Here is an 11,875-nt window from a genome sequence, read left to right as displayed (position 1 = left end):
TTTTTGACTCTAGTAACCCTAATATACTTTCTAAAGCGTAGATCTTTTCTTGTAATACATCATTTTTTTTATTTGCTTTTAGATCTGTTGCAATCTACCGATAATAACAAATATTATTTCAGATTTATACTTACTTGAACATTTTTCATTCAGTTAATTTATGATAAACGAGTTAATTTACTGCACCAAAGAAACGCATTCTCTATCTGACTGAGAGACAAAACAACATTTGAACTAATAAATTTTATTAAATTTTGCTTTTATGCCATTAATGTGATTTATAGCTAGAGTGTGTTGTATTAGTCGGCAGATTTGTTGATAAATACAAGAGGGAAGGTCTGAGATGCCGAAAAAACAGAAATTAAAATTAGGTGACTAATTTTGCCATAAAGTAGAAAAGTCGTCTGCATCATATAGGTGTAGTTCCTGAAACATATGGAGGGCACGATGAATGAGTCAGATTCTAGCAACAATTGTTTATTGTTACTCAATTCAGACTACTTAAATACACATTAATTCCGAAATCTTACTACTAAATATTCTGCTAACAAAAATGATAAAAAACTTATATCCATACGCAGTTCTAAGGGCAAATATGTTTTTTTTACTGTGGGCAAGGTCCTCGTATATGTTTTTGAAAGAAAAAAGCTTAAATGCTATAGGCTGACTTTTTGCAGCTTATTATATGTATGCTTTGCATCGATACTGAGTAAATTGGATAGACGCTTGCAGCGTAACTCAATGAGGCCTGTTTGTTTTTTATTGTTTATGTAATTATATTCATCTAAATCTTATATAATATTTTTTCCTAATTCTACATATTTCTTTATAATGGATGATAATTGTAGCTAAGATATATTTTATTATGCTATCAAATTAAGCAACTTAATATACTAGATACAACCTCTACAAATGTTTATAAGAAAAAATTATAAAATAACTAACTAGACTGCTAAATCCGAAATACCGGAATTTTTATCTTTATTTTGTGTACTTAAGCCAGATAATATATCGTCAACACGAATGATCATTGCGCAACACTCCACAGCCGATTTAATAATTTGAATTTTTGATGCTACTGTGTCATAAATCTGTTTGTCGTATGTATTCACAATATCACCAGTAAATCCACAAACGCCAAAATTTTTATTATTAGGGCCTTCTTGATGTAAAGTTATTAATTTAGATAATCCTGTATAAACAGGACCACCAGAATTCTGTAATAGTATTAAGGGTATGATTTGAAGAGCTTTTGCGATTGCTTTTATACCCCAAGTAGTTGAATCAGAGTATTTAGATGCGAGTCTGTCAAGATGGCAACTTAATTCAATTTCTGTTGCACCGCCGCCAGCAACAATACGGGGATCTAAAAATAAGCATCTTGCAACACACAAAGCATCGTGTAAGTTACGTTCAACTTCATTCAAGGTATCTTTTGATCCTCCACGTAAAATGACGCTACAAGCTTGTGGATCTTCACATTTAGTTAAAAATGTCCAATAGCTATCATCAATTTTTTTTACTTCAAATAGATGGCATTTGATGCCAAGACTAGCTTGTGTTATTTCTTCGCATCTATTAATGATCTTTGCTCCTGTTATTTTTACAAGTCTATTTTGTTCAGTTTTTTTAGCCCTTCTTATTACAGTAACATTTGCTTTCATTAAATAGTGAGCAGCTAAATCACTGACACCTTTTTCAGTAATGACCAGATTAGCTCCTGATTTAATAATGAATTGAGTCATTTTCTTAATTTCCTTTTCTTCCTGTTCAAGAATTTTTTCAAAATCATCAGCATTAGATATCTCAATATTGGTCATTGATTCGCCTTTTTTATATTCGAGAGGGCAATCTAATAACAATATTTTTGGATCAACAATTTTTCGTGCCATTCTGCTATGCGTAACATCTTTTTCCATAACTAAACCATCTATTACTTGGCTGTCTTCTAATAAACCTCCTACAATTTTTTCAATTCTAATATAACGTTTAATGTCGATTTCCTTTTTAGTATTAGAAAGCTCTACAAGTATTAATTTACAAGCTCGTAGAGCTAATGTAGAAATTTTGTTTGACCATTGTTCAGAAAATTTCGTCTGTAAAGAAGCTTTCAAAATACTTAGCATGACGTTAGAATCGTTCGTGTCTAATTTTGTAGCAATCGAATCTAAATAAGATAAAATTTCTGACAAAGCTAAATAATAGCCTTGAACAAGATAGGTAGGATGTATTTTTTCGACCAGATATTCTTTTGTTGAAGATAATATCGAACTTGCTAATAAAACAACTGATGTTGTACCATCACCGACTTCATCGTCCTGAGTACGACTAAGTTCAATCAAAGCTTTAGCAGCGGGATGAGTTACATCGATCTCTCTTAATATAGCATTTCCATCATTAGTAATAACTGTTCCATCCATCGGATCTAACATTAACTTTAGCATACTATTAGGTCCAAGAGTGGTTTTTATAATAGAAGATACAGCGTTTGCTGCATCAATACTATCAATTTGAGTTTGATTTCCATGCAAACGCTCAGCTTCGGGCGCTAATACAAATAAAGGCTGCTGATTACCGTACATATAAAAATAATATAAAATAATTTTAAAAAATACTATCATTATAATTATACAAAAAAATTAAAATTCCACTGCCGGGAATCGAACCCGGGTCGTATGGGTGAGAGCCATATATCCTGCCACTAGACTACAATGGATTAGATGTTTAGTTCTATTGTGTTTTGTGAAAACGTATTGAAGCAGGGGAAAAGATTTGTTGGAATTATTGTCAGCCTTCGTAGCATAGTGGCATTGCGCCTGTTTCGTAAACAGGAAGTCGTGGGTTCGATTCCCACCGGAGGCTTTAATATTTTATAGTGTATAAAATAAAAGAACCGCCTACGGGGGTCGAACCCGTGACCACAGGATCAAAAGTCCTGCGCTCTACCACTGAGCTAAAGCGGCCTGTAATATAATATTTATGACGGTTTGAAAAATAGTTAGCATGCGAAAATCAAATTTAAAATAGAACCGCCTACGGGGGTCGAACCCGTGACCACAGGATCAAAAGTCCTGCGCTCTACCACTGAGCTAAAGCGGCTTAAATTGATGAGCAATTTTAGATTTAGTGGATTTCTAATATATTTTATTGATTTTATTTTTAATATTTTGCTATCCATCTATTTCATAAAAAGAAAACAATATTATTAACAAACTATCTTTTAATGATTAATGTTATGTTATAGGTTGTCGCGAAACATAATTTATAACCGGAGGTAGCTCAGTTGGTAGAGCATCTGACTGTAGAGGATATCAGGTAGTCGGTGGTTCGATTCCGCCTCTCCGGACTTTATTTATTTTGCGTTAATTTGACTTACGAATAAAAGTTACATAAATATCAAGAATTTTATTTGATTAATTAATAATAAATAAATCACAAAACCTTTTAAATATATAATAAAATGGTGCCTACACCAGGAATCGAACCTGGATTTGAACGGCCACAACGTTCTGTCCTAACCATTAGACGATATAGGCCAAAAGCTAATACATAATATAAAACTGTGATCTAATTTTTCGTGTCGTTTAAAGTTAATGTTGAATAGTAATTATTGCCTTCGTAGCGCAACTGGCAGCGCGTGAGACTTCTAATCTCAAGGTTGCGGGTTCGAGTCCCGCCGGAGGTTTTTTTTTTTTAATTTTATTATTTTTTATGTATCAGCATTATTTAGTTAACGTTTTTCCAGATTGTAGTAATTTAACACTAAGCAGACTTAAAGAAATTTTGACGTTCAATGACTTAACGAAAGCTCAAAGAATTGAAGAGAATAAAAGTTGTATGAAGAATTTATTTTCAAATAGTTTTATTTCAAATAAAATATCGAACAGTAAATTATTACAACGCTGGCAAGATCAGTTAAAATATTAATATTTTGTATATTTGAACTATGCTTTGATCAAATAATGTACTTAAAAATACTATTATTAGAATTTTTTGTTTTTGCAAACATCACAAGTATTGTTCCACTCTTAATAAATAATGAACTAATCTTGTTTGATTCTTCATGTAATAATTTAAAAAATTGTTTCAAACGATTTAATGATGATAACTTAGAAGAAGTTGAAATAACTCATTACAATAACCTTTACATTTTTGAAAATCCAATTGTTATACAAGTAAACAGTTCTGACATTATCATATTCAATTCAGTTTTCTCAAAGAATAATTATAATCCCGTGATTTATTACTATTCATTCGCTTTGAATAATTTATACACTATCGTAAATGCTGACATACACAAGAAAATAATAGATAAAAAAATTTTAGCTGTTTGTTCCAACAAGATTGTTTATTTAATAACTAATTCAAAAAATATGATAATGATATTCAAAGTAACTTTTAATCGAAGGAAGGAGTTGACTTTATTCTTTTTTACATTTACAATCGATTTGTATTATGAATTTGAAAACAAAAATCTTGAAAATAAAATATTATATTTCGATTGTTCTGATGTTAACAAACTTAAACTATTTTTTCATTCTGGAGTAGTAGAAATTATAAGAACAAATGAAAAAATATATCACAAATATAACGATTTTGACTCGCAAGTTTTTTTGAGTAAATCAGCATCAATTACCAAATTATATGATGATTACTTTGTTTTAAATGATTGTGTTAACGAACATTTATCATGTCGTAAAACAGCATATAAAGTACGAAAAAATGAATTGATTAAAATGCCTAAAAACGTATATGAAATAATGGAAAAATATTTTCTTGTACCATATGATCTCGAAAATATGTACTTGATTGAAAAAAAAAATAATAATCATGCGGTTACTAAATCAACTAATAGTGCTCTAAAAATTTCAAATAACAAAAAATGCCACAATGGTACTATTGAGACTGACAGATGCGAATGTTCTGAAAATTATTTTGGAATAAATTGTAATAGATTGGATTTATTTTTTTTTGATGAAAAAATTTGTTCAGGGAATGGGTATCAAAATTTAGAAAAAGAATGTGTTTGTAATTTTGGTTATTATGGAGAAGCTTGCTCATTCAAGAACAACAAATGTAAATGCAAATATGATGAGGAAGGATTATATCACGGTATTTGTTCTAAAATTAATGCTTCTTGTTTTTGTGATTTTAATTATTCAGGAGAAAATTGTTTAAACAAACTTGAAATAAATAAAAAATGTTGCGACCATGGAATATATGATATTTCAGCTTCTGAATGCGTCTGCAGAAAAAACTATGTAGGACATAGTTGTGGACTCAATGTGGATGCCCTTAAACTTTTATTTGAGGAACTTTCTAAAAGCAATGAATTAAAACAAATACAAGATGAATATAGTACTGAATTTACAAAGTTACTGTTTTCGAATGATATAAATCAGATTATTAAATTATTTAAAATAAATAGTTGTTCAGTTATCGATTTAACCGATAGGTTTCGTCATGTTTTGAAAAATCCTAAAATATCAAAAATATTCGAAATGATTGTAAAGACTTATGATAAGTATTCAGTCAACTCATTACCAGATCAAATCAATGATATTAAATTATTAAGAAAAATCAAGCAAACTAAAGCAACTCGACTTGTTGCAAACGAAGAGCATGAAAAAAAAACTCAAATTGAAAAAACAATTAAAACCACTAACGTAAAAGAACCAATCGACTCAAAAAAAATTAAAAAGTCCGAGGTTGATGATACTCATAATAAACTAACATCAAATAAATATAAAAATATAATATACAAACTTAGTTATATAGTTTTACCAATTACTGTACTGTATCTGTTTATAATATTATAGTTTCTTTAGTTCTACTAATAATTGCTTTGCTGTTATTCTTTTATTTGGGTCGATTACTAACATTTTTTTTACTAAGCGAACGAGTCTTTTCTCAATTAATTCACAAAATATTGCCCAAATATTGAGTGTTTTATTGTATTGATTTTGAATCTCTGGCAAAAATAATTCTACTTTACAGGAATGGTCTAATTGAACTATTTTTATTAAATTTGATTGTTCAGTTGGATTGCTTGTGTTAAACAAAACCTCGCCTGTAACCAATTCCACAAACAAGCACGCTACAGACCATATATCAGAAACGTTTACATATTTAAAATCGCCAATTAATACTTCTGGTGGATCGTACAGATAATTATTATATTTATTTTCAATGTCTACCAATGGGTATTTGAGCGACAGGGCGAATTTAAAATTAATTAATTTTAGATTTTCTGAAGGATCTAAATAAATGCTATCTCGATTGATGTTTCTGTGCACTATTTTTTTTTCTTCCAAATGAGCTAATGCATCAATAATCTGATAAAAATATTTAAAAAAAACTTTAGATTTGGATTCGTACGTCATTTGATCAAAGTAGTTTTTGAGTGATATAGTTAGTGTTTCATGTGAAGTTTGTATTTGATTAGGTGTGATTTGTATATGTTGATAGCGGATTATATGTTTGTGGCTCGCGATCTTTGAGATAAGCAATTCTTTTATGCTCTGCTGTAATATAAGAGTATGATAAGGAAGTATAGAAATTAATTTTACGCTTTCATTCAAGTTGTTATGTGAAAAATCTAATTCAGTTGCTGTAGTTTTGACATCTAACATTTATCAAAACAATTTAATCTCGAAGAAGAAGTTTTTTTTTTAATTATTACGGTTTAGATTAATATGGAATTTAATGTAAAAAAAGAGTTTATTTTGAATGGATTAAAAAAAGAAGGGAAAACAGAAAATTATTGACATGAAAAAAAATAACCTATGAACACTGTTATCGCTAGCAAAGAAGTAAATCATTTCAACATCAAGTTCGATCTGAGTGATATTTCTGGAATCGTTTCTAAAAAGCCGGAAAATATAGTATGTTTTGTACAATAACAAATTCTTTTAGATAATAAAAGTCGTTTTTATGGAGCTCGAATATGCATCGCCGGTATTTCGCAACGTTGTCGATTACGTAGGGTTGAACGCCCATCATTTATGGCCCGATGTAAAAATTAGTTTAAGTGACATTAAAATATCGAAAATATCATTTATTGTCGAAAAAGCGAATTTGTTTAAAGCCAACACAGTGTTAGGTGTGAGTTCAATACAAATAAGTAATGTCATATACGCAGATTCTAACACTATAGATCAAAGTATTTCTCTAATATCTCCTTTTACTGGCAATTTTTATGGAAAATTAAATTGTACGCTGTCAGTGACATCTACTATAAACGCAGTAGATATTCATAAAAATTATGAGGGGAAAGAAATTATCCCAGATTTTACGTTCGAAAGCTGCATCATTAAACCTGACGCTGCGTTATCAGCAAATTATTCTCATATCTTAAGTTTGAAACTGCTTTCACTGGAGTTTTTTCAGTCTTTAACTGATGATCCATTGTTTATTATCGTCGAACTTGGTAGTGTTGAACTGAAATCAAAACATTTTTTGATTGCATCCATTGTAGATTTAAGACTGGAATTTCTTTTTCCTATTATGACGCCAATGTTGGCCGACTCAATTATTTTAAGAATTTATCAAGGTATTGGTTATTCTAAAAATTTATTGTGTGAAAGTATTTTCAGTTATGCAGAAGTTAAATCTAAAAAGATCGAAACAAAATGGTTCAACTATTATATCAACTGTCCAGAAGATTTAGAAAATCATGATTTGCTTATGTGTAGGTGCTTAATATCAATAATGGTATTTCCTAGACGAGTCAAAAACGATATCGAAGCACCTAAAATTAACTTGCTCAACCACAAAGGGTTGATGAATTGCAATCCAATCCACATTTTAATTGTATTATACGATTTGATAGTTATTGAACCGTCTATCAGTTACATTAAATTATCATGGTTATCTAATGTTAAGGTTATATCGCTATCGCAATTAAAAAAAATCAAAGATTATGACTCGAGTGAATATACAAATAGATATTCTTTTTCGGATTATAAAGAAGCTGTATTATTTTTTACGGGGTTCGTATCTGCAACTTCAGATGACGTTCCTCCTTTTTTTTACATTGAGCTATTTTCGACAAAAAATAAACGGGTTGCTTATAGGAGGATATGTTTTGATAAAATCTCTGGTGATAATAATAATTTAGGCTCTACTGAGCCAGAATATTTGTTGATAACAAATTATTACGGAGAATATGTGAGCAATATATTGATGTCGGTTAATAAATGTTCAGAGAATGTGCTGGAATATGAAAAAAAAAAACCGATTAGATACGATACATTTATTTTACACTTAAATATTTATTGTGCTCGAAATATACCATTTAGTTTGAAAGATCATTCAGTTCCCAAACTCAGTTTTGAAATTTTTTGTTCTCATACATACTCAAAAAATTTGTGTGAAAGACCGACTTCTCGATTTCCAGTTTATCTTCAACCTATTATTCTTGAGATTAAACTACCTATCAATGTTTCTTCTGGTAAAATATGTTTTTCAGTCATTGGTATTCGAATAAGAGATACGACAAACAGCAATGTGTTGGGTTGGGTATTTGTTTCGTCAAATAATTTTATTGTTTCTTTGAATAAAGTCACTAAACTGAATCCCAAGTGGTATAGTATAATACCTAGTGAGAATTGTCTTTATAAGAATCCGCCTGGATCTGGTGACAAATTTGGAGCTTTATTAGTATCGTGCCAATATATGACTCAGGCTATAAAAGACAATCTTTTTTTTGACGACCTAATTCCCGATCTAATGCCATATAACTTAAACTTAGGGTTTGTTGTACTGCTATCTCTAAAAAAACTTCAAAATGAACATAGAACTTATTCATCTAGTCAATTGGAATTAGATATTCTAAATAATCAAAATCAAATTGAAAATCCTATTATTATCATGCGAATTCCAGAATATTCCCTTTCTACTTGCACTAATAAGACACTTTATGGATATAACCCCAAAAAAAAAAAAAAAAATTCAAACGAAACAGCCAAACTGGATAGTTTTTCTGATTATGATAATTCAGTGAAAAATTGTTTTTTTTTGACTGACACATTGAAAATTAGCCTCTATTTGCCTCGAGATCATATTTTTGATCCACATTTAGAGATAACTATTTATGATAATGACGTCCGTGCAGATAATTTGATCGGAAGCACTAATCTGAAGTTAGCCCATATAATGCCGGGATATACAAACTATATTGAACAAAAACTTAAACCTATAGAAAGTCTAGATATCATTAATAATTTTTTTGGTTCTAAATATGTCCATCATGTATTTCAAAGCACTAATTCTGATGACTTTAACTTTAATCTGCGATTTGATGAAAATCGTTTGAGGAACAATTTAACATCAAGTTCGTCAAATGATAATATATTATTTGAAAATTTGGATGAAGCAAATAATAAAAATCTCTTTTCAACTGAATTGAATGTGTTGGATGATGGAATCCCTTCTGAAATCAAAATGCAGCGGAAGCTGCTGTTTCAAATGGGAATTTTACAAAATCACGAAAACATAAGTACAGACGATCTTATGGATATTCGAATTCCAACTGATATGGTGTTTATAAAACAAGGAACGCAGAAAATTTATTCTAAAAATAGTACTTATTTTAAACAGTTAACGTTACTAGCTTCAGAAGTTAAAGATCAAATGCTCAATTCTCAAAATTGGCTGTTTACTCCTTTATATTCAGCTGTTAATAACGAAGAAGTTTTTTTTGTTAAAACAGGTGAATTATGTTTGCAAATCGCTAGTAAAGTTAGTAATGAAGTTTTATGTAGCAATGCGGCGCTTACAAAAAATACTACTTTATTTGACTCAACTTTATTCAACACCATCTTATCGCTTACACATATATACAAACAGATATTTGTTCGAGTAGTTATTTACAAATTACATGTTTTGGGTAGAAAGCTGAATTTTCTGTTTAACGAAACAATAAAACCATTTATTTGTATCATATCTCAAACAAAAGTTTTATCAACGTTTCATTGTGAAGGAAATGAAGAAATTACTTGTAACTTTAGTTCTGTATTTGATTTGAAGTTGCCTGAATCATCTATATTGTACATTTTGATTTATAATAATGAAGCTAAGTTTGAGAAACTTATAGGCCTTTGTATCATTAACTTACTTGAGCGTGTCATGAATACTAAAAATAATTTATCAGAGAGACTACCTATTCCGCCTATAGAGCTTCATTTTTTGCGCAAAATCGAAACCAGTTCAAAATATTTCGGTTCAGTGTCGTTGTCAGTTGAAGCTGCGTTAAAAGAAGATTTTTTCGCACCTCTTGAACTAAAAACTAATTCAAGTTTTAACAATGTCGAATTACGGGTTGTTGTCTGGTCATGTCACCAATTAGTGTACTTAGAATACGACAAAAAGACTGACTCGGTATACGTCAATAGTAAATCATTAGATGTTTACGTAGAAAGTGAATTAGAATGCAAGTCCACTAGTAGTCCCAGAGTACAAACAACCGATGTCCATTATAACATAGAAAACGGTGAAGCTTTGTATAATTATCGTTTTGTATATCGAGATATTGAAGTGGTTAAAGGTACTACTTATGTTTTGCATTTGAGGGTATGGAAAAATTCCACATTATCGGAATCAGTTTTATTGGGTGAAGTGGTTTTGAGTTTGACGGACCATATCAATTACACAAGTACAAAAAACCAACTTATAGAAAATGATTTAGAAGCAGAAATTTACAAATTTTTAAAAAAAACAGGTCAAATCTTCGTTAATATACAAATTTTACATTCTAATGAAGCAACAATGAATCCTGTAGGGTATGGCAGAAATGAACCTAATAAAAGTCCTGAACTCACAGCACCACAAGTTGGTCGAGGATGGAGTGATTTCCTGGGTATTGGTGAACGAATTTATCATTTCAACAAGCTCAGACACCGAATTAGGATAGCAATTTGTGTTGTTTCATTTATAAATGTTTTTATTTTAGGTTTTGTGTATCCCGGAGTTATGTTAACTTCGACTTGATAAAAAGAAAAAGTTTTTAAAGAATTACAGTGAAGTTTAAGTAGATTTATAAAACAAAAAATGTTAAAAAAACTATACCGCTAAACAATATTTACAAGTTTAGCGGTAATTAACCAACAAAATATGAAATTTAAACACGGGAGCCACGTCCTTTAGAAGCATCTTTTGCATTGGACAAAAATCTTCTGTTATATTGGATTCTCTTCTTGAATCGTCCAGTGGGTGCTTTCTTTGTTTCTTGTTTTGCGACTTTTGGAGTCTGTGCCTTTACTTTACCGGCACGTGCCAATGAACCGTGTACTTTACCTATAATAAAATTAAATCGTTCAAAACACTATTTACTTACCCATGGTTTAAAATCTGTATCTTTTAAACTTTGAAATAATAGAAAATTAATTGTTGTTTTGTCCAATTAATCACCAGTTTATCCGAAAAAAATTTAACATTAAGAAAATAAATCTATTACTAAAAAAGGCTACATTTTAACTTTATTTAGGACGTCAGAGACCATGGGGCTATAAATTGTAATTTTTTCGCTCAAGTTTAATTTGTCTGATAACTTTTTTGTTATTAAAAAATAGCAATTTGGATGATTTTGCAGTAAAGAAGCGGGAACAGAGCTAGACTCTGCCTGATTGATTGCTTTATCTATAGCTTCTATCTTATCTAGAGTATTTGCGATTAATAATATTAATTTACTTTTTAAAATAATTTCAAACCCTATAGTCATAGCTCTAGTAGGTACCTCACTGGTACTGTTGAAAAAGCGTTTGTTAGCTTCAATTGTAGAATGTGCAAGCTCCACAATTCTGCACTTGGAATCTTTCGTTATTGGAGGCTCGTTAAAAGCGATATGCCCATTTCGTCCGATACCGCCAATAAATAA

At 30.2% G+C, this 11,875-nt stretch overlaps 2 protein-coding genes and 6 non-coding genes across 8 annotated transcripts; 3 read left to right on the top strand and 5 right to left on the bottom strand.

Annotated features, from left to right (window-relative positions):
• Positions 1-944: 944 nt before the first annotated feature.
• Positions 945-2,582, bottom strand: LOC142598047 (T-complex protein 1 subunit gamma-like). The gene has a single exon (XM_075735021.1). It carries the CDS (start codon positions 2,580-2,582, stop codon positions 945-947), a length of 1,638 nt encoding a protein of 545 aa, XP_075591136.1.
• Positions 2,583-2,645: 63 nt separating this feature from the next.
• Positions 2,646-2,716, bottom strand: TRNAE-CUC (transfer RNA glutamic acid (anticodon CUC)). Its single transcript has one exon. It is a non-coding gene; the product is annotated as a tRNA-Glu (tRNA).
• Positions 2,717-2,790: 74 nt separating this feature from the next.
• TRNAT-CGU (transfer RNA threonine (anticodon CGU)) lies at positions 2,791-2,862 on the top strand. The gene has a single exon. It is a non-coding gene; the product is annotated as a tRNA-Thr (tRNA).
• Positions 2,863-2,891: 29 nt separating this feature from the next.
• TRNAK-UUU (transfer RNA lysine (anticodon UUU)) lies at positions 2,892-2,963 on the bottom strand. The gene has a single exon. It is a non-coding gene; the product is annotated as a tRNA-Lys (tRNA).
• A 64-nt stretch (positions 2,964-3,027) lies between these two features.
• Positions 3,028-3,099, bottom strand: TRNAK-UUU (transfer RNA lysine (anticodon UUU)). Its single transcript has one exon. It is a non-coding gene; the product is annotated as a tRNA-Lys (tRNA).
• A 169-nt stretch (positions 3,100-3,268) lies between these two features.
• TRNAY-GUA (transfer RNA tyrosine (anticodon GUA)) lies at positions 3,269-3,346 on the top strand. Its single transcript is given in 2 exon segments — positions 3,269-3,305; positions 3,311-3,346. It is a non-coding gene; the product is annotated as a tRNA-Tyr (tRNA).
• A 266-nt stretch (positions 3,347-3,612) lies between these two features.
• Positions 3,613-3,685, top strand: TRNAR-UCU (transfer RNA arginine (anticodon UCU)). Its single transcript has one exon. It is a non-coding gene; the product is annotated as a tRNA-Arg (tRNA).
• A 7,372-nt stretch (positions 3,686-11,057) lies between these two features.
• Positions 11,058-11,349, bottom strand: LOC142598043 (uncharacterized). Its single transcript, XM_075735017.1, has 2 exons — positions 11,336-11,349; positions 11,058-11,295 (listed from the first exon to the last, which is right to left on the bottom strand). Exons 1-2 carry the CDS (start codon positions 11,337-11,339, stop codon positions 11,120-11,122), a joined length of 180 nt encoding a protein of 59 aa, XP_075591132.1. The 5' UTR covers positions 11,340-11,349; the 3' UTR covers positions 11,058-11,119.
• Between the last annotated feature and the right edge of the window lie 526 nt (positions 11,350-11,875).

This window comes from Dermatophagoides farinae, unplaced genomic scaffold (assembly GCF_024713945.1).
Source record: "Dermatophagoides farinae isolate YC_2012a unplaced genomic scaffold, ASM2471394v1 contig5, whole genome shotgun sequence".
Lineage (NCBI taxonomy): Eukaryota > Metazoa > Arthropoda > Arachnida > Sarcoptiformes > Pyroglyphidae > Dermatophagoides > Dermatophagoides farinae.
This window is presented reverse-complemented; position numbering and strand designations above follow the sequence as displayed.